This window comes from Lissotriton vulgaris, chromosome 8 (assembly GCF_964263255.1).
Source record: "Lissotriton vulgaris chromosome 8, aLisVul1.2, whole genome shotgun sequence".
NCBI classification, from domain to species: domain Eukaryota; kingdom Metazoa; phylum Chordata; class Amphibia; order Caudata; family Salamandridae; genus Lissotriton; species Lissotriton vulgaris.
Window position 1 is genome coordinate 552,590,263 of NC_141696.1, and position 23,407 is coordinate 552,613,669.

The following is a 23,407-nucleotide window of genomic DNA, read 5'->3' on the forward strand; positions in this document are numbered from 1 at the left end:
TGGTGCTGGCGCAGGAGGCATTTTAGGCACACACACACACGTCAGGGGTAGAAGATGTGGCTACCCTGTACCCAGCAGAATTTTCCTGTGCCAACACGGAAGGCAGCACAGCTCAGAAAAAGGCATGCTGGCTTGTTAGCACAGCAACAACGTCGCAGTGAAAGGCACCCATTGTTGAAAAATAGGAGACTTGCTTCCACTCCATAGATTCAAGGATGGTATGAATAGCCCTCAGCTGGGTGGCAATCTCACTGATGTCATATCAGCAGGGCTGTTGTGCTTGCCTTTGCATCATGACTCCGGCTATGTCAGCCAGGGACTGTTCCAATCTATGGAGGGAAAGAGAGGTGCCTCTTATTGCCTCAGAGGTGTCCATTTTGGGACTGAGGCACCCACGGGCTCCCTCTAGGGTGCCCCTGATGGTCTCCAATCCCACCTGCACCTCATTACCAGCTGCTGCTGGACTCCTACAGCCTGCTGTTGGAATACAATTTGGGTGTCCTTGGGGATGGGGTTGGACTGCCAGATAGGGTATGTCCCAGGGTTGGCGGTTCCTCTGGAGACCCTGTGACACGGTCATCCCCTTATGCGACTGGAGAAGGTGTTTCAATGGAGTCCAGGAGTCACTGAAAGGTATCATCGTCCATGAAGGTCAGGTTGTCTTTGCCAGCAGGTTGGTCATCCAGGACAGGCAGCTGTTCAGGAGATGTTGTTTCTCCCTCTGCAATGAAAATGGCATATGTTAAAAGTGATATATGCTAAATGTTGGCATGAGTAATCTGGGTGACATACAGACTTTATTCTCATTAACGTTGAGTTCAACATTGATGTGTTGGCCATGTGTGACTCGTAGGAATTGTGGCCAAGCTGCACTGTATATCTGCTTTGTTCACACAGACCCGGTGTGACAAGAGTGACTTTTTGTTGTATTACACACATTGCAATACAGTTACACAGCTTGCTGGCCTGCCCTGCCTGTGACTGTAAGTTGATGTACGGTCCACATCTGCCTTGGTGATTAGCTTTCTTTTTCATGATGGCTATTCTGAATGTTGTTTAATGTATTAACACCAATACTGTGCATATTTCACCAAATCACCAGGCTTCCTGCATTCCCTCTAGCTACTACTCAGCCTACAGCTCCAGGAACAGTGATGTCGGTTTGGTAATTTCTTTGATTTGATCCTGCAGTCTGCCTTTCACACAGTACACTAACGCAGTCTGCTTTGTTGCGCGGTGTTGCATTCACATTATGTATTCATGTAGCTCAGGGCTCATATTTTACATGCACACACACAACTCAACACAACTAGCCACCTTGCAACACTGCGGGGAAGGTTAAGGGCATCTACTTACCAGGGCATGCCTTTTTGTGTATACTCATGTGAGTTCATTACACACACAGTTGGCCCCATAGTTCTGAACAGTGGGCACTGTGTACCAACTTAAGGGCATAGGCCCAGTTAAACTAGGTAGATTGCTAGCACTGACGCTCCCCCATTACATCATTTCCAGAGTTGGTTATCTGTAAAGTATCACAAATCATTTGACTCAACCTGCATGCTTGTACATGTCTATGACTCCTCTGAAAATCCTCATTTAGGCCAGGGACTTCACTTACTGTCAGACACTGATGGCACCCAGATCATACATAGACTCTCATGTGACACCAATACCAACAATGGGAGTCACTATATTCACTTCACCGACATGGCTGCCTGTAATTGAGGGTTATGGGAGAAGCTGTAACCCACATGCTAGTAGTGATAATAATCTGTGTCATGCACCTAGCCAGGTTTGACACAACCAGGCTCATGCACCTCACAGTTCAACCATCTCTGAATAATGCCCAAAGACGTGGCAACCTAGCTCAAACTGTCAATTCACAATTCCTTGTGTCACATCCCCTTGCTTTTACATATGTGACTTGGTAAGACATTTATTTTTCCAGCTCCCTCCTGACATGTGCTACATCTTCACCCAGGTCCACATCAAATGTAGAATGTATTGCCCTCTTCTTTGTCATCCCTTCCCAGCTGCAACACAAGTGTGACACTATCAGACACAGCAGTGCATGTGAATTGCTCCGGCTACCTTGCAGTACACATATCACTTCTCACCTCCTTGCAATGCAATGTCTCCCCTAAGCATGGGCGAATTTTGCGAATCTCGCGTTCGCGAATTTTGCGGATTTGCGAACTCGCAATCCGCAAAATCCGCGAATTCTCGCGAATTTGCAGATTTTTTTTTTTGTGTGTTTGCGCGGGTTTCTGCCAGTTCGCGAGGGTTTTGTACAATGTCGCAAATTGCGAACTTACCTGTCGGGTCGCAAGTTTCGCGAACTTGTTGTTTCTACATGTCCAGCCTGTTTGGGACACTCTTCTTCATCACTGCCACTCTCTGTCACCACTGCCACTCTCTGACTACTCATGCCACCCTCTGGCCCACCCATGCCACCCTCTGTTTCATCACAGCACCCTCTGGTTGTCCAGTCAGTGTACATTATTGTGGCAACGCAAGCACACCTTCCCTGCCTCAAGTGACCTGAATTAATTTGGGGCTGAATAATGTGTCACAGAATATTTTTTTAGCTGGCACCTGCTTCATTAGTGCTTCCTGATTAGTGATCTTTTGCACTTGCTAAGTGCTTTCATTGTTGCAAAATTAGTTACAACACCTGCCCTGCCCCAACTGACAATAATGAATTAGGGGCTGATTAATGGATTTGAACTTCCAGCCTGGCTCCTGCTTGTCTCCCTTAGCTGTAATTCAGGACCTTTGTGGCATATGTGTAACTATTCTGAGATTCAGAGCAGGGTCACATAATAGTTGCAACTGGCAACTGAACTCTGGAGGGGCCCCTCAGGAAGCACTACAGGAAATGGCTACTAATGATGAGCCTGAACTTTTGAACCTGGTAAGTAGTTTCAGTTTTGCTAAGATCGTATTTCTGCAATTTTGCACTTATTCGCGGGGCGCGAAGTTGTACTGGGAAGCCGCAAACTCACGCGAACAGTGCGAGCAAAATCCGCTGCTCGCGGATTTGCGGATTTTACGGGAGATTCGCGAATCTCGCGGATTGCGAATTTACCGAAAATCCGCAAAATCCGCGAGCGAAACGGATTTTCCGCCCATGCTTAGTCTCCCCATTCAGACACGGTGCCAGTCCAATGTGCTCAGCAACACCTAAATTGCACTGCACTACCAAGCGCCCACCAGGGTCACACACCATCTATTCTTTCAACAAACGCACATGAGGAATGAATTATGAGAGGCTTGCAGCACTTTTGCACCAAGTAAAGTGGTAAATGCGTGACACAGTACTCTGATTCAGATTAATGAACCAACACAAATTCCCCCTGCATGGCTTTGAGTGGCTTCATAAATCTTGAGTAGGGCAACGCAAAGCAAATTGCTGCATCACTTTACTCTGTTGTCGGGAGGCATTCCATGGGTGTTGTGGAGGATATTTCCACCAGAACCCATGGATATTGATGCTGCCCCAGATTTACATAATCAGGTTAAGCTGGGGAAGCGTAAAATCCTTATGCCTTCAGAGGAGAGGCATAATGAGCAGTAATTTCTTTATTTCTCCTAATTGTTTCCTTTTTCTATGTGTGCTGTGTTTTGCAGCACACATAGAAAGGGGAAGACTCCTAATAGGATTGTTTCTGTGCAGGAAGGTTTGCTTTCCTGCACCAAAATAATCATGGTGCAAGGGTGCCTGTGTTGATGCTGGGCTGCCAAAATGGTGCCAGAACAGGTAGAAAGGACAGGAATGCACCCTATTGAATAAATACAGTGCATTCCTGCCCTTTCTCTTTAGTGTAGGTCAGCGCAGCAAGGTAACTTGCTGTGATGACCTACACCAAAATTCCATAAATGAGGGTCATAGGGCTTCTGGCATGCATCACTTGCATTCGCCCCACCCACAGCATGTATTTGTAGATGACAGAAGTTAGGGTGGTCTCTACTATGGCAGCCAAGACCTGTGTGCTCCCACCCCACACATCGGGACAGCTGCATGCCATGTACTTTCATGCTAGTGAAAATGCATGTGGGTCCTTACATGTTCCTATGTGGTGATGCTTCACATGGCCCACACCAGAACCCCCTCTCAAGTTAAGAATTTTTCCTCTAACAACCCCATTCTATTGCTTGACAGTCCTGATTTGGCTGCATGGGCACACGTAAGACACATTAGTCTCATGATGCTAGGGGGCCTGCATTGTCATCGTCTGGTTGGGTAGGATTCAAGTATTCAAGTATCCATGTATGATGTGTTGTTCCTGTCCATGTTTTTTGGTTTGCGTTGTGGGACTTGTATTCCTAGTCACTAATGTCAGACATTGCACTGCAAGTCTCAGCATACAAAGGTGAACCTGGACTGGTGCTGCACACCACACATGGACTGGACAAACTTGATGGAGCTGGACTGAGTTTTACAATGTGTAACTGGGCAGTTTGTTTTACATTTGTTAGATGTATGACTGTACATGAGAAAGATTCCTACCCTTTCCCGTGCATGCAGAGCAGTGAAGCACATGGGCATTGCTTGCTGTGCTGCACAGCATGACCTTTTTGTCTATATTGCCCCTTGTTGCCACTTACCCTGTAGGTTTTGCTGGTCCTTGAAGTCAACACTGTCCTGTCGTTCCACTCCTTCCACCAACTCTGTTGGGATGACTGCTGCCACCTGCTCCTCCATGGGGGTGAGCTCCTACTGGTCCTCAGGTCCTCCTCCTTGAGTCTGCATGGCTGCCTTCAGATTGTTGGCCAGTTTCTCCCTGGTTCTAAGGTTATAATTGTGCCAGCGCTTCTTGCACTCTGGCACTGTCCTTCTAGCTTGCCCCACACTGTTAATTTTGTCCACTATAGACAAACGGCCTCTTTCCTCCCTAATGGCAGTTTTGAGGGGTCAAAGAGTTGATGTTCATACTTTGTCTACTCTGTTACCAGTATTTGATTATCCACCACACTAAAATTATTCTTCCTCTTCCCCTTTCTGTTTGGACATCCTGGCGTGGGTTATTAGGGTTGTTGCCATGGCTGCTGCTGCCTGCTCAATCTTTCTGTTTTGAGGTGTGGGACAATGTATTTTCCTCAAATGTGTCACTTTTCAATGGATTTTTAAAGCATAACACACTCCAATTCGATGCTAGGGTGATTTGCGTTGCTTTACATGCTGCAAAGCAGCCTAACATCACATTTGCTGCACATGCGTCAGTTTTCTTTGCTGCAGCAGGCCCACGTAAGCGTCATTTTTTTTGCGTCATTTTTGAAAAACACCATGAAACCATACGCCCTGATGCGCCATGATATAAATATGATGCATCCAAGACTTTTGAAACTGTCGCACTGCAGCGCAAGTTTTACTGACGTATCACTTCCTTACCGCAGTGATGTATCAATTCTCATAAATAAGGCCCTTAGAGTTGAATTTGAGATTTGTTTATTTTTCAGGGGCTTATTTATGAGAGCCCAGATTCACCAGGTTAAGTGGTAGATGCATGACGCAGGGCTCTCATAAAGAGTTATGAAGCCACGGAAAGCCACCCTGCGTGGCTTTCAGTGGCCTCATAAATCATGAGTAGGCTTTCCTGTTTTCAGTTTCTATTTTAGGTAAATTCTGATGTTTTTTCCCAGTGTTTTTAATACCTTACAACAACAGGTTATCAGCGGTTACATATTTTCGCACCATTAAAAACAACAGAAACATTGTTCTTCCAGTGTTTATAGAATGTTTTGCTTTTAAATATTGATTGCTTTCTGCACCTATAGTCCATGTGTATTGTGCATGTGTATAGACAGCATGTGACAGAGTGTGGACAGGGTACATGAGTTCCAAATACATTTTTACAATTAAAACTTATTGTAGTACACCATACAATTCTCCTTTAGTGAGTCTTTGGTCATGCGTGCTCACTCTTTTCTTCCTATGTAAACGTTTATCTGTGAAAAGGCCCTCTCAATATTGGCACGCCAAAACAGCCAGTACACAATTTGCTAACTCTGGCCAATGACATAACTTTCCATGCCAAAGCTGGTGCACCTGAAGAGTGTGATTCTCTAGGACATGTTCTGCAACATTTGCATTGAATTGACCACAAATGTCCTCAGTTATTGAAGCAGTAAAAAATGAAGCAGCAATTTTCAAAGCCTGGAGAAAATGCAGAAGGGATCTAGAACTAGTTTAGGGTACCACAGTGAGGCTTCATTAGCTTCAAATGCCATGGTTGGTAAAGGGACATTTCTATGCATAATTGAAAGCCATTTCCCATAGACTGTAAAAAAAAAAATCAGAATTGTTACTCAACATTTCTTTGCTTACGGAGTGGTAAGAATTCCAACATGGAGCATGTTGCAGTGCCAAAGTCACTAAAAGTGTCGCCCAGCCTACTCTTAAGGAGATGTTACACATCTACACCAATTACGCTGAACACTTGGTAGATAAGGGTGTTTTCAGACTCTAGTATTTTGATTATATCCAATACAGCAGTCATGTTTTCCTGTAAAAACCTAAGCATACAATAGACTGTACTTTTTTCACATCACTATCATTGTGTGACCAAAGATCATTACATTTCTTGCCTTTGGCATCATCACTAAGAAAGAATTCTGTAACTGTCGCCACATGGATAATATAGCATTTACAGCCCCAAGGACTGAGAACCACTGGCTAAATGACACAGTTAGGATGACTCTTTATTTGATGTCACACAAAGCACAACATGAGATATATTTGCATTTTAGTTCCTGGGCATACCAAAACAGTGCACCAGAATGGACTACAAACTCAATAGCATTCTTCATTACCACTGAAGATTGCAAAGATGCTTTCAGCATACCATCTAGAAAATGACTGGGATCTCTTACAGGGAAGCATTTCAGCTCAGGTATTGATTTTGACAGGTCATCATACAACTTCTTCATATACGCAGCTGAATTACTGCAAATACAAACAATATCACTCCAATCTTTTTTGAACTTGGCAGGAACATTTTTCAGCAGCATTCTATGTGACACTGCATTCCATGTTTACCAAACATCTGGTGACATGTTTTCACTACTCTCGGATGCTTGGTGATAACACTCTTTTCCCTTTTACTGTCACTACACCTTGCATTGAATGTTTCCAGCCTGGGGTGTTAGGTAATTCCCCTACAATCAATAATGACTCGCTAGAAAAGGGGGCTTGTGTGTCAAAGGATTTCATCCATACTCTGTGAGTAAATGTGATGGTACAAATTGGGAAATATTCTTACGAAACAAGCTATTTTACCTATCAGTGAAATCAAACGTAGCCAAAATATCAAATATGATTTCGATATTTCCTGGTTACCTATAGTTTAAGAAACAACTAAATAAGACCTAAAACATGATTCGAAGCAATGCATCTTTAGACCAAAAACCACAAAACTGAAAAAAGCAGAAGGAAGAAGAAACACTATTTTAGTGAAATCCCTAAACACAGAACTCAAGCAGAATAATGTTAGCCCAGTCTTTCTAGCTGCTGCCTTGTATAACAAAATTACAATTTATTGGTCCCTTCAGGAAAAAATAAAAATGACTCACTCATCTTTTCCTTTCTTTGAATGGCTCTTGGTTTGTGGTTGTAAAGGTGTTTTTTCAGTGTTTATATGTTTACACTGGTGATGGCTATTTCCCTTTCAGTGGGGTTGTATCAGTTTTTATAGGTTAAAACCTAAAACCAGATAGCCTAATCATGAATAAGGGGATGCAGCGCAAATCACTAGATCACCTTACTCAGTGCCTGGGAGAAATTCCATGGGTGTTGCAGTGGGTTTTCTCCTGCAACACCCATAGAATTTGACGCTGTCCCAGATTTACAAAGTGATGTAACCCTGTATAAGCACCAAAACTGTATGCCTCCTGAAATGAGACATAACAAGGAGAAATATGTTTATTTCTCCTTGTTGTTTCCTCTTTCCATGTGTGCAGCATTTTGCAGCACCCATTGAAAGAGGGAAATGCTTGTTAGGATTTTTTTGTGCAGGAAAGTCCCCTTCCTGCACAAAAAAACTATCCTGCCTGCAATGGAGGCACCCTTGCACCATGGTGCTAGGCTGCAGAAATGGCACCAGTGTAGGGAGAAAGGACAGGAATGCACTGTATTGCTTAAATACAGTGCATTCCTGCTGGTACACTTCAACTCAGGGCAGGGGAGCACGGTGCCTTGCTGTACTGCCCTATGCCAAAATGCCATAAATGAATCCTTTAGTTCTAGTAGACAAAAAATGGTTGGCTTGTTAGGAAGTGAGTATGACACACTAAAGGATTTTATTTGCACCCAATCTGGATGACAGGCTTGACCCTTTTGACCCACACAATTGAATCTTTAAAGATGACCCTCCTCTCTGTCATTGTTTTAAACCCTTTTAACATGTTATAAACTTGTGCCAAAACTGAGGACATCATTCATGTTCCTGGTTCATATACTTTTTGTTATTTTTTTATAGTAATTTATGGATTAATTTCCAATTTAATTAACTGCAAAACTAGTATGTATTTTAAAATTAGTAATTATTCTGTTTTAACCTGTTGTTTCTTATATGAATACTTATTCCACCAGCTTCACATTTTTTGGGTAATTTGAAGTGTGGATTAAATAATAAAATAATTTAAATATATATATTTTTAAATACTAATAGCTTAAAAAATACCCATACTCTTACACATCTTCATTTTGTTTTATATGTATGAAACATGGTTTAAAGTTATGTATTTCATTATTTGGAAACATGTGTATTAAAAATAACTGTAAAAGGTTCATTTAATAGTTTTTAAATTAAGTGTCTTATGATATTTAAAAATATTAATACAATTAATCAATAATTACACTTGATTTTTATGTTACACACACACACACACACACACACACACACATACCCCCACACACATACCCCCCCCACACACACACACACACACACACACACACACACACACACACACACATATATGTTGGGGGAGACCACCCAAACACACCCATACTTATCCTAAATGCTTGGTAAAGGCATATGTAGTAAAGGCCTATACTTGGTAAAAAACCTGCATGGTAATAAATGCGTGGTTAAGGCACTGCAATGTAAAACCTGCGTTGCAAAGACTGTTTCCCCTCACTATCTCCACCATGTTTTGAGCTTTTGAGATATTTCTCTTTAAAACTTGTACAGCAAAATTTGATCTAGGTGAAACTGAGCATTTTCACGACCTACAATTACACAATTAGGTTTTCCAGTTCAAGATATGACTCACGGCTTGTAGTTAGCTGACTTCAATTTAAATATTTGCACAATTGAGGCACTTATACAGACTGGTACTGGAGGCAGCTCTCTTCTAGATTTTTGAATATTCCCTTCTGATTCAGTGATTTGTTCAAAGAAACCTAAATGATGGCATTCTGGAGGGAGATTCTTAAATATTCAAACGCAGTGGTTGAGAGGGAAGCTCATTAAAAGTCATATTGATGGGTACTTGTACCGTACAAAATTAGTGAAATACTACCCCACAAGTAACCCCATTGAGAGCAAAAGTTTGAATTCTTGGGCGATTTCAGGCCCATATGGTGGGATTGCTCATATGTTAAAACATATTTGAGTGAAACTCCATTCAAACATGAATAAGATATTGGGGTACTCCATCCCAGCTGCACCAGTTCTAAGTCTTCACTCTCCTACCCTCAAATATCAAACGCTTTCTGATCATTTAATACTGTGGAACTGTTTAGGGGCTACTAAGGTCATGCTAGCAGCACATTGGAAGAACCCAGAATCTCTCCCAGTTCTCCTAAGGTTCAATGGACTCTGGAACAATCCGGTAATGGAGAGGCTCTCCTGTGTAATGTCTGATAACTACAAAAGCTTCGAGCCCATCTGGTCTCCACTGATAGAATATCTTTCTAGTGGGGCCCCTCTGTTCTGCCTATGGGCCCTGAATGTTTTTGGTGTTTGGGCTAAAATGTTGTGCTCTGACCTTAAAGTAATTGTTCAATTCTCGGGTATTACTACATGAGAACCTAGAACTAAGTGTGTGATGAATGATGATATATATGTTTCCTCTGTTAATATAGTGGATGATTTGGGGATTTGTGAAAGGTGGGGGTATTTATTGTGTTTATTTTTATTTTTCTTATGACGCTTGGATTGAGAAACATGGTGTAAGATGCATAGTATTACTAGCAACGCACATGCCTATGGTAAATTGCAATCATGTTTGTTACTATCTTTTCAAAACCCAATAAAAATGATTTCATATAAAAAAGAAAGCTTTTATGAACGTTGCCTCTTATGTAAATGCAGATCAGATACAGGTTGCTCTTTTGGTTTGAGATTTACTTCAAGATCGTTATGGATCATCATCTGGTCATGACATTAAAAGAGTACATGAACTTGCCAAAGGTTATGCCAGAAGTTCTGAAAAGGGCTTCTATATGCTGCTACCATGAGTGGGAATAAGAAAAAAGACCTCAATGTGAAGCCCAGACCAATTATTTAATATTCTATGAGGAATCCATGATACAGAGATGAAACTGCTGAACAAACTGAAGAAAAAAGAGAGAAAATTTGAAATCACATGTATATACATTAAGCAGTAGAAGTGCCAGGCATCACATTAATAAATGTGATCCATGTGAATTTGAAGTTGTTGCATGGAATAGTTGTGGTTGAGAATGGTTTGTGCTAATTTGCTGGGCACAGTTGTTAGAAGAGAATAAAGCACACTATTGATAAAAATGCAAAAATGTTATGAAAATGAATAGGTATTAGATTAGAATTTGGCTTCTTGAGTAAAGGCACAGACAGTGAAGCAATATAGTCCCAATATTCTAAATCACAAAGTTAAACAAATATGGGAAGAGGAATGTAAAAAGGAATAATTTTGTAAGTTCTACCAGGCTCTGTGTCCTATAAGGAATGAGCTACCAAAGGCTCATCGACAATACCTAGACTAAATAGGCCTATAAATCCCCAAGAATGTAATGAAGTGTCCCACAAGCAACTAGCAAAGGTAGAACATGTGAAGATAGCTGTTAAGGCACTGAACGTAAAAAAATGCACCTGGCCCAGATGGATTTACAGGATCCTTCTATAAATTTTTCACAAGTGTATGTTAGGCCCAATCACCAAGCCATTTAATTCACTCTAAGCGACACGTCACTTGGGAGAAATAATGTCTGATGGTAATATTTCATGACTTCCAAAGACTTTCTTAAACGAAGGTGATGAAATAACACTAAAATACTAGCAGCAAGACAAGAATCCTGACTGGGCACTCCTGGATCAGTCCAGTTTCTTTGAAATATTGACAATTTCAATAAGATTTGAATATTATTGAAATGAACAAGGATGTCAACAGTGCTCGTCAGGCTGGATTAAGAAATAGTGTTTAATGTAGACGGATGTTATTTTATGCTAAGAGTCCACACAAAATTAGTATTTGGGGACAATATGAAGAGATTGATTATGCCAAATAATGGCAATCCAATTGCTACTGTAGTTTTAACGGGTAGAATACAAAAACCTAAGGTTAGAAAGGGGTGTGTCTCTCTCTTCCTAGTTGTGCTTTTGAAGGAGCCTTCCGGTTCCAGGATAACGTATAGTCACAAATAGAGTGTTATCTTTGATGAAAAAGAAAATACATTGCACATGTTCGCAGATGATGTGGCGGTAGTTATTGCTTATTTGCCTGGCTCTCCCCAGAAATGGTATCAGAACTAGATAGGCAAAAAGTGACTCTGGTAAGCTTTAAACTGAACTACAACAAATAAACATTAGCGGCTGCTACCGGGGAGTAGTGGTAGTGCCGGAGGGGGGATGTTAAAAAAATTAAAAAGAAAAATGCACTTACTTTCCTGGCGGCCGGCTCTCCTCTGTCCTCTTCGTTCACGACAAAGGAACAGGAAGCACCAAGATTCCCCAAAGTCAATCACAACACTGCAGTGCAGCGTTGTGATTGACCTCATCACACACTGGTTTGGTGCTCAGACAGGGGCACAGAGTCTGTGCATGTTTCTCACCAGGCTGTCTATTACAACATGGTGGGGACCATGCAAAGCATGCATGGCTGTTTGGCTAGCCCAAGACGGCCGCCAAACCATCATGCACACTTTATAGAGTGCCCACCACTCCTCCCCTTCTCTGTGGCCAGCAAAGCCTGGCCCGTACCTTTACAGCGCCTGCCAATAGTGAAAAATATAATCATAATTACATTGTTATTATCATTTTATTTTTCCTGTGGGGCAGCGCTCTTCCTCCTTAGAGGAGGAGATGACACTGCTAATAAGGTGTGTGAAATCTTTCCTCGGGAAGAGAGGGTTTTAGTTTCTAAAGGAATCTCCATTGACTAAAAGGTCTAAGGGAAATAGTGAGTATTTATAAATGTACATGAAGGTGTCAAAACTATCACCCTCAAGTAAGATCTAGCAAGATGGAGCAGTACCCAAATACAATTTTAATTTCCATTCTGTTTGGCAAACAAAGATGATACCAGTAATGCCAATCAAACATATGATACTGCAGGTATATCCTGATAAAATAACGGTGGTGCCAAGAAAAGGGTACACACTTTTAATGCTAGCAGTACAAATACTGGTGCTCATCGTGACATCCTCTCCACCTTTCTTTGTGGTTTGATCTTCAACCAATATGATACTGCCTGGCTATAACGAAAAGTAAATACTTGATAGGTTTCAATCTCAGAGCACAAGGGTCTAAATATCTGTAGAAATATGAAGACAGCTCTCTCCCTCCTAAAATAAAGTGAAGAAGAGCAGGACTCATCATAACGAAGAATACCAATGAGTAATTGATCCAATAAACTATTTGGTTACAAAATTACAAAATTGCATATTTACAGTTTAATAAAAAAGAAAAAGAAGAAAACTACGTGCATTTGCTCATTTTTTGCATACAGACTGTCCTTATATTTTCGTCATATTTTTTTAATTTTTTTATTTAGATACATTTTCATTAAATACCATATCATAATTTTGTGAGGCTAGAAGAAAAATAAATCGTGACTCGAGTCCAAGGAGTAGCAGAAATGTTAGCATATGATTAGAATTTCTTTTGTTCACGCTCCAGGATAAGTGACTTTGAACACCTTAGGTGCAGCATTTCATACTTGTATGTGTATGACAAAAAGAAAGAAACACCTATACGTCTTAGCTTTGACAGTTTGCTCACATTGATTGTATAGAAAATTGCATAATATTTGTGATTTTTCTTGCATGTTTTGCTTGAACACTTGTAATTCCATGTGCCCTTCTATGTATGTGTCATGTTAAATGTTATGTATTGTTTTTGATATTTGTATAACACTGTCTGCCTCCTAAATCTCCACCTGTCTTTTCTTTTTCCTTCTCCTTCTCGTCCCCTTCCACTGTCCTAATCTGTTCCTTTTCTACGTTTCGATGTTTTAATTTTTCTCTTTTCTGTTTTTATTTGGACGTTCTATAAGCTTTGTTTCCCTTTTGCCATTTACTAATCAGGTTCCTTTTGCATCATCATTTTAAATAAAACATGAAATTAAACATGTTACAAAAGTAAAGTTACCATGCTGTGCGTGTACATAGCTATCTCACCTATATAACTCAAAATTAAAATGCGACATAATAAGTGCCATGTTTAGGATTAATTAGACTTATATGAGGCTATGGAAATGTGGATTGGATACCCAACCTTTCGGAAGTGTTCTACAAAGAAAGTTGTTAAAAACAAAGCATAAATATTTAGCGATTGTGTTTCTTATAACTTTTTTCCTGTTAGTAGGACACATGCAACGCAATCTGATTTTAGTTTGATAGAAATGCCATAATGTACGGATTTTGTTTTTGAACTAGAAATGTAAGTTTTGACAATTAAAGCACCATGCCTCTTGTTGTTTCAGTGGGTGCATTCCTTGCTACGTATTTGCGCCATCATCAGCGTCATTACGGTTTGCATGAACACTCCAAAGACCTTTGAACATTATCCTCCTCTCCAGTATGTGACCTTTGCCCTCGACACACTGCTGATGTTTCTCTACACTGCAGAGATGATAGCAAAAATGCACATCAGAGGCATAGTTAAGGTAGGTTTATGGTTATATTTTTCCATTTCAAGCCATGGCATGAACTTTATACCAACTGTTCTACAAATGATATGTGAGCACTAGAACATTTAATTAATAGAGCAGGGTTTCTTGTACCACAATCTCATGGTAAAGTCATCAAACAAAATCCCCCAATGATCATTTGAACCTTTGATTGTCTACATGAAGTGTAAGAAAGGAGCTAACATCAGAAATACATTTCAAGTACAGTGCAACCAATATGACTCCACAGAAATTACAAAGAGGATGGTATCCAAATCTTAAGAGTATTATTAATAATTTTAGTTTCTGTTACATATTACTCCAATAAGCAAAACTGATAGAAAAATATAGTAGGCATGTACATATTTAAAAGTTATGCAATCTACATTTACACATAATCAAAAATCAACAAGCAAAATAGAATGACATACAGTGAGCAAAATATGACCCAAGTAGGTTCCATAAAGGAACTTCCCTTTTTTAAATCTCGTATAAAAAATGGTAAGGCGAAATTCTATGAGGAAGGTGTCAGTATCAGATGAACCAGATTGAAGGTTCAATGGAAAGAGTTGTGAGTATTCAAACATGAAGCTCAACGCTGGGCAGGGTAAATCAGCAGAGTCAAGAAGAGGTCTTCCCTTAGCAAAGTCAGGATAGCGTTTGGTCTTCTATTCTAAAGAGTGCGCAATTAAAGCATGAAAGACATTTTTAGCTAGCTTCCCCTTATCATCTTTACCAACAAACCAATCAGAATACAGTGTTCTCAGGTAGCTGGAAGACTCCATAGTTTTCCAGCTACCATCAAAGAAGCAATCATCTGAACGGCCTTGGATGTAACATCAGTTTGTTCCGCCTGGTAAAGGATGGTTCCTCCCACTGTTTCAGTCTCCGTGGAGAAGTGTGGCTCAGGGGTTAGAGGCGGCGGACCCGGAAGCTGAGATCGGCCCTGGACCAGGGTTCAATTCCCCGCCTCGGCGGGTCTTGGGCTCAAAAAATTCCACGGACTCGATAATTCTCGCTCCGGTGCCTTCTCAACTCACGGGTTCACACTCTGCGACTCTGGGCAATAGCTTGCTTAATCTCCACAATGGCCCCTCGCGGCGGGATGCCTGGCTTTCACCTTGTGGATACCCTGCCGGGGTTATCTCACAGGGGAATACCAGGACGGGTTCCCTAAGCAAGCGCTGGGAAACCCTTTGTGGGTAGCTGTGCGCTATATAAGCTCAAATACATTTACATTTACATATCCAAGGTCAAAAGTTAATTGAAAGTTCAGTGATATTCTAGTCTAAAACAATGAACAATTAGAAGGCACTACAAAACATTTTATATAACATAATGTGTACACTGAGGCCCAGTTGAAGAATAGGCCAACACAAGATTGAAACAGATTCTAAATGAATATTACCTACAAACAGCGATATTTATTGCTAAGTGGGGTTAGCGGCAAAATTATTATCGCTGCGCTTCACCGGTTTTAATCGCTGAGATAACTTGCTATTAGCAAGGTTTATCTCAAAAGCGATAAAAATCAGGCGAAATGCGTGAATATCGCTGACAATACAGCGATATTCACGCATTAGCGTGAAACAGCTTTTAGCCATGTTATCTACCTCCCATTGGATAACATGGCTAAGAACTGGTATTAGCAGGCGTTAGCTTTTGGAGATATTCGCGCTTAGCACGATATTTCCATCGCTTCGCCCTTGTAGGTAATAGGCGATAGCGATGTTAGCGACTGTTTTCAGTCGCTAACATTTTGGCACGCCCACTTTGCATGTCATTAGCGATAATTATCGCTGACATGCAAAGCGGGCCCCAAAATGCTCGCTATCGCCTACAAGCTGTTGCTAACTGGTGTTAGCGACAGCTTGGTAATTGGGCGATGAAATTTTCGCCGCTTTAGCAAGAAAAAGTCCAGCTAAAGTGGCGAAAAGGCCCTTGGTAATATCCCCCATAGTTATTATAAGTGATTAATCAAATGAAATGTTAAAGAAATCACATGTTTTCTTTCATAGTGAGTATATTACAATTCAGCAATATATACGAGTGACTCTCATTAAAGATATGTAAAGGCACTTACTGCAATGTATTAATAAAATGCACACACATTGATACAGTTAAACACATTGAGTATATACGTTGCATATAAAAGGGTGGGCACTAAATTCTGCTGCTCCATAATGTAGACAAAATATTTGGCAAAAAACTATTGATTGGTTGATGTACATTTTGATTGACCCAAAGAATCCATGCAATTTTAACTAAGGAATTAACTGACAACAGGTAATTATTAAGACCAACAACATACTAGAGTCTGAATTTGTGCAGTACTAATTCATTTTTAATAGAGGTGAAAGTGTACCCCTGATGGAAAAGTCTCAGGTGACTGATCTATGGTTCCATCAACCATTTTATTTTGGCTTTATGTGCAACTTGATAGTAGGAGGGATGGAAAGGCAAATAACAAATGAGAAAATGTGTGTTATTTAGGAATCTGCGTGGGACAGTTGTATATTACAATACTATGAAATCTGTTGACTAAAATATAATCTTCGTAAATATTTTGTCCTAAACATTGTTTACAAAAATATTGTTCCATTGGGTGGAGAATCTATACTATAATGTTGGAATGTTGGGCGCCCGATTGAAGACAATAGAATGGCTTAGGGGCAATAATGGCTGATACAGAACTGCCACTCCAAAATTCCAATGTTTGTTTTTCTGTTTCTTCCTTTCTATCTTAGAACTTTCTATCATTTAGAAAGTTCTACCTACAGTAGGTGGAATGTTGTAATGGCATTATAACCTGCCGCCTAGGGCTGTTGAAAGCATTTTCTATGATTACAAACTCTTGCATGTGGCTCAGACCTATAACTCAGCTCCAGGACCTTTAACAGCCAGCATAGTCCTCTGTAGTCAGCAATAATGTTATATTTGAGTAATGGAATAATAATAGCTTTGATGAAGATAATGAAGTGGCTGTGCTCTAATAATTCCTGGTATACATCTTCTGCTCTAGCAGTCCAATGCTTGTCTTTCCTTTTCTGATGTGTATTTTCTTAGCTTTCTACCCTCAGAGGGTGGCATTTTCTAATAGCACTGTAGCCTACTGCTGAGGGCAATAACATTTGTATGAGCCCCCTCCTTTGTCAAAGGTCCTCACCTGCAGCCCCAGCTTACATCTCAGTATGAAGGATTTTAACAACTGGTAGCCATTGGTAGTGGTCTATAATGCTACATTGGGAACTCCAATGGGGCAATACTTTTGTAAACAATATTTCGAAAATAATATATTTGACCGACAATATTTAGTATACAATATTCTGGTATCATACCATGTAGGTCATGACACATTTTACAGTAGATTAAGGAAGGCCAGCGAGTCAAGCCAAAGGCTTAGAGTACAGCAAGAGGGTGGATTAGAAATGCTCCAAATAACTGCAAAATCTGTAAAACAGGTGATGCAATAGAAGGCCAACTGCATAGTTAAAAAGCATGTAATCTGCCGATGATATTCTTTGTCTTTGGTAGAAACATTATTAAATTTTCACCTGGATGTGGCTCATTTATGAGCTTTGTTATTGCCAATGGCTCACTGAATATTTCTCTACAACAGGGGCGTACAGCATAGGTTCATGAGGGCTGGATCAGTAACAGATTATCAGTATTGTCACACATCATATATTTACATAAAAATAAGCGAAATTAAACACATCTACATAGTCACTAATCTGGAAATCAGGCATGAATTATCCCTGCTTGACATTTATCAAACCCTCCTAGTCTATAATCTGTTGGGTTATCAGATGTGCAGGATGTGAAGCCTCTACAGGTAATATGTCTCTTACTGGGAACCAAGCACAATAATGTAGCACTTGACTCTCTCAGCATAGCAAAGCAGAGCAGTCCAAGGCATTCTCAAGGGAGGTGGTGTGGGTTAGTAATCACCATTTGCTGACATGCATTGATAAAACGCAATAAATTATTGTCCAGTCAGTGCTTTTTCTTTAGAAAAGGGGGTGTTATATTTATTACACACACCCTACTAAATACTACGCATTAATTTACAAATATATACCTAAGGCAGATACCTTGGATGACATTATGAAATCACATTTAATCCCTGGGTCATGACCCTCAAAACCACAGCAGCCCTCACCTATACCAAACAGCACATCACAACGTAAGGGGGTCGCATTTTAAATAAAACATGCCTATTGGTTTTGTCAAGAATCATCACATATATAATTATCACATATATAAACAAAAGCACACTTGCATTAAAAACGGCCAAAAAAACGCATGTAAATAATCATCAACATATCCATAATAACCATGTGTTAATGCAACAATCATTGTCAATAGGCATTTCATTATTGTTCTACAATTTTGTCATTATTAACAGTTAATAAAGTAACAAACAACTAGGGCCATATCAGACATAGGTAGCATTTTCCTTGTTTGTGCCAGGCTCACCTTTAAAAGGGTGCGCACAGTGCAAATGAGGAACATGCACCGTTTTAGGCTGAATGTGCTGCTCCCAGGGCAGCAGCGAACTCATGCTGCCCTGGGGGCAGTGCATTCATGTAAAAAACAGAGCGACTGCTTTGAAGCCGCTTCGTGTTTCACATTGCAGGTGACAACCCGCCTGCACTTTTAAGAGGGATTAAACATCCTCTTGTAGGTGCCTGCAGTGAGTGACTGCACCCTCCTGCAAGGGGATGTCTGGGGGGCCATGGGACCTCCTTTCCCCCCTCCAGAGGGCTGCCATCAGGGAGGGCACAGACAGTGTGCCACTTTTTAGGTGGTGCACTGTCAGTGTGCATCCTGCCAGCTTCTTTCCCTCTGTGCCCGCGTCTGTAATACAGCACGCAAGCAGAGGCAAAGGGATGTCCTCATTTACATGGAGCCACGCCCCCATGCAAATGAGGAAACACCCTTGGATGATAGCTTCATGTGCACCAGCACTACCGGTATTACAAAAGGGGATGCACAATCGTCTGTGGCCTCTTCTGTAATACAAAAGAGCCCCAGGGCTGCAAAGCTCGTAGCGCCCCTGAGGCACTTCTGTAAAACGGTGTCAGATGTCTGTGTCTTTTTCATACACCTTCAAGCCACATAGAATGAAGCCATAGAATCAGCCCCCTAGAGGTTGCTGCACTCCTAGCTGTGAAATAAAAGCTCAAGCCTTGGGAGTGCCTGAAAAGTCAATGAGAAAGTCAGGGTGGTCATAATCGTTCTGACCCCAGAAACTTGGGCTGAGCTTTTTTCTTGGGGGAAGCTGCTGCACTCCTGCAGTCCACACTTTCTTTTAAGTGCTGGCGGCTCCCTCACCAGTTTTGGGTCCGCTGCAATGAAAAAATACATAAATTGGAAATCCCTGTATTGCATTAGGAGAGGCTTCCTCTAGAGCAGTGAATATTGTAGGAGCGGCTCCGGGCTCTATCCTTTGTTGTGCCATGTGGACTCGCGCAGCACATCTTCCTTTTTATATTTTTATTGAGGTTGTCTGGTCTCACCTTGGCAACCCACTTGGCTCCCTCATTGGCGCCAGCCTTGGGAGTCTACCCCCATCTGCACATGCCGCCTCAGGGCCAGGCCGGTATTCTACTGCTTGCAACGGAGGCGAAAGTGCTCTTCTCCTAGGGAGGCTTCCTTTGTGGTGGCCACCCCGCCACAGGCATGGAGAACAAGGGCAGTCTTGCCACAGCTGGGGGATGCGCTTCAGTGCGCCCCTTACTCCATTTGGTTCTTGGGGGCCAGAGATGGGTTTCAGGCCCCCCTCTTCTCAGAGGCGTATGACAGCTCTCTCCCCAGACTGTGGATATAGGGGGTCTGGAGATGGGGGTCCGAGTCCCTTTTCTCTTTGTTGGAGGGGCATGACATTGCTTCCCCAGTGTTCTTGCCTCAGCCTGAAGGATATGGGGAGGGGACCCCATGCACACCCTTTCCCAGCGAAAAATGGACAGAATAATCCTTATGCCAACCCATGGGCAGTGGCCCTTCCTAGCAGCAATTTTAGCAAAAACGGCAGAGCACCATGTTCTCCACTTATCAAGGGAGGGGTCAAAGGTCAAATGGTTCAATAAACCATAGCTTGGGTCAATTTCAAAGTTCTTGGGCTCATTCTACTCCTGGTGGCAAGCTCTAGCCACCAGGAGCAGTTTTAGCAGACATACCTCACCTCCAAGGTGGTGTGTATTGTAGGGAGCAGGTTGCACTGTCTCCCTGAACCATCTCTCCTCCTGGTCTTTTTCTCTGGTCACTGAAGTTCAGATCTTTCCCACAACTGGTCCTCAAGAGGAATAAGGCGGGCAGCTTTACTGCACCTTGGAGAGATCCACTGGTCCTGGGGTCAACTAGGGGGTCAGAGTCCTGAGTCTTTTGGGGCATCAGGAGCTTGTCCTTCTTTTTTTCCAAGGCTGTCACAGTCCCAGGGTCCAGCAGCAAAAAGGAGAAGCGCCCTTTCTCTTCATTGTACAACATCTTTTAAAGGGAGGTGGAAGGTTCTAGAAGCCAGGCACCCCATGCCAATCCTTGGTGTGACATCACTTCTCCATTCCTATCCCAAACGTCCTGCACAGTATGCTGGGATAGTTTTAAAATGCATCACTCAGGGGTCACTGGTCACATACGCTCTTCGTGCCTAGGTTTCACCCCTCACTAACATCACTACCAGGGCCTTTCCTACCAAAATTCAAAGAGGGGCCCCTTCCTGTGTTGACTGCAGTTGCCTGGGTTTTGTCCTTTGTTCAGTAGACCTTGGCTGTCCACAGCCCTGGGACAGTGTGACAGGTAAAGATGCAGATTCTCCTCCCCACCCCTTCCTCCTCAGGAGCTGCGGAAAGCACTGTTTTTTACTCCTTTTTTGTGGGCTGGCCTTTGTTCCCACTTCTGGGGAGAAATTAATGAACTTGGCCCAGCAGGGTGGCAGAAGGTCTTGGTTTTGATCCTGAGCTGAACCAAAAAACTATGGCAATTCTGGACAATCCATGAAATGTACATTTATGGTCTTGAGACCTGATAATATGAACTGGGCACACACTTTCCACCCCAGTTTCTTATCTCATGGGACTTTGTAGGCCTAAGGGAAGCGAAACTGCACTCTAAGGCAGTTTTCCACCTAGATTTATAACAAAGTGTCTCTAAAGACAAAACAGTAAATCATATTAACGACACTTATGAGTGCCCATTAATATTATTTAGCTGATTAAATAGCTGTCATTCCATGTACCTTCTTTTATTTTTTCATTGAAGATGTGTTGCAATTCATCCAAACAAAACTCTCTTGTATTCATTGATTGTATTCCTAAATATCAAAAAGGTATATTCCCTAGAACCTTTGCTGGTTATATATCACTCATATTTTAAGGCATACCCCAGATGAATATGTAACCGAACAAAGTCCCCCCCTCTGTGCCAGCATACTTGTATACAGTTATTGTGTTGCGCACGATGGTAGTCTCACATGTGCAGTCGCGTACATGTGCATACACTTGTGCACATATGTTCACATGTAACCACCCAAGTGCCCCTCACCATAATTGTGTCTCAACGGCCTTATATTAAAAGGCAGACACTGAGAATAAACACCTGCAGTCCATTTGCCAGGTGATTACCATGGTTGAGGCACATGTAATGAGACTCACCCACAGTAAAAAGATCAAAACTAGATGAATTAAAGAGACAAGGCATCTGGATGTACTAAATGAGTGGAACCCATTTTGCAACACTGTAGCATAGTTGTCCCCGCTTTCGTGCCCTGCATCCCATGTGTAAGTGATGGCATTAGATAATAGAGAGCAAGAGATTTGTAAAGATTTTTGTCTTTCATCCATTTTATTTTTCATCATATTTTTGTTTGTGCCATTCAGAAGCAATGGCAATCGTATTGTTGCATAAAAATCCATGTTTGTGTTGACTGGATATAGCCTATATCCTTCTGTTGAATCGATATATGAGTAGGCCTGAGACTGTTTTAAAAATGGCCAAATCCTGTGGCAGAGGTATTCTGCTGAAATAGAAACTCCAGTGAAAAAGAAAGAAAGAAAACATTTGTTTCCAGCCATACAAAAATCAATAAAGTCCTCTCATCAAATAATACTATATGAAATGTAAAATTATCCATTTAATATCCCATGCTCTGCATACCAATGTATAAGTAGTGTGTAATTGACAACTTAATTTTAAAGTCCGCCTCAACGATTAGAAGTGGTGTCTGTGGAGGAAACAGATTTATTAAGATAAAAAGCCATGTTGTTGGATGCAAAAAGGCCAAGAATTCTGACTTTGCTATACTTTGTGAATAACTTAAGGAATTTGTAGCAGCAAGCAGGCAGCTGTGCTGTCAAGCCAGACCCAAAAATGCAGGTGGCGTAGAAAGCAAATATGTGATACGAATGTTGAAGAAATAGCAACTGAATATGCATTTGCACACAACCAAACAAGAACCATACCTTATAACTTAAACATGTAAGAGTCCAAGAAAATGTTTCTTCTACCAGACCCACACATAAGGATTGCATCCATTTTAATGAAAAATGTTTTAAGCATATTATTTTATAAAATGTAAATGAGGGTTTCTTTCAAAAGATCAATTATATATGTAAATCAATATGCTATTTATATGGTTTAGACCAGTGTTTCCCACACTGTCCATCCTGACCCACTGGTGGGTCTAGAAAGTCTGAGCAATTCCTAAAGATGCCTTTAAATTCTGTGTTTATCTTGTCACATTTGCCAGTGCTTGAAAGCCAGAGGTCATACATAACTGCTTATTCTTTTAACACAGGATTGGTGTTTACTTTTCTTTCTCTGACTGCAAAGTGAGAGGAGTTTTTAAAATTAATTATGTGACAATCTTGCCGGAGAACAGTACACACAAAAAATAAATACTTGTAAATAAACTGTTTGCATTCAGCAGTTCGGAAATTCTGAAGTATGTTGGAAACAGAGACTTTAAGAAGATTAAAAAAAATCAAGACACTGTATTTGGTGATGTATAAATGATAAATATTTACAGAAACCTGATTTCCACACATTATCATATGAGTGCTGTATGCTACATAGTTTTATCAGTCAAACTGTATGTCTGTGAAAAGTAAGTGGCCATTACAATGGAAAATGTGCTGCCTGTAAATGACAATGCGCTACCACAGATGCTTTAATTACATTAACAAATCACCCCTTGTCTTGTCTCTTAAATATAGGTGGGCTGTGAAAGTTTGTCGTTCTTAAAAGTGGGTCATGGTTCTACAAAAGTTTGGGAACCACTGGTTTAAACTCATATGTCCACTGATCATTGCATTGC

General features: G+C 41.2%; 1 protein-coding gene across 1 annotated transcript in view; it reads left to right on the forward strand.

Annotated features, from left to right (window-relative positions):
• Positions 1 to 23,407, forward strand: part of NALCN (sodium leak channel, non-selective) — a 2,672,759-nt gene that overhangs the window by 159,508 nt on the left and 2,489,844 nt on the right. The window contains exon 2 of the mRNA XM_086934370.1: positions 13,909 to 14,091. Within this exon, the coding sequence (XP_086790496.1) occupies positions 13,909 to 14,091 (183 nt within the window). The remainder of the gene's footprint in view (positions 1 to 13,908; positions 14,092 to 23,407) is intronic.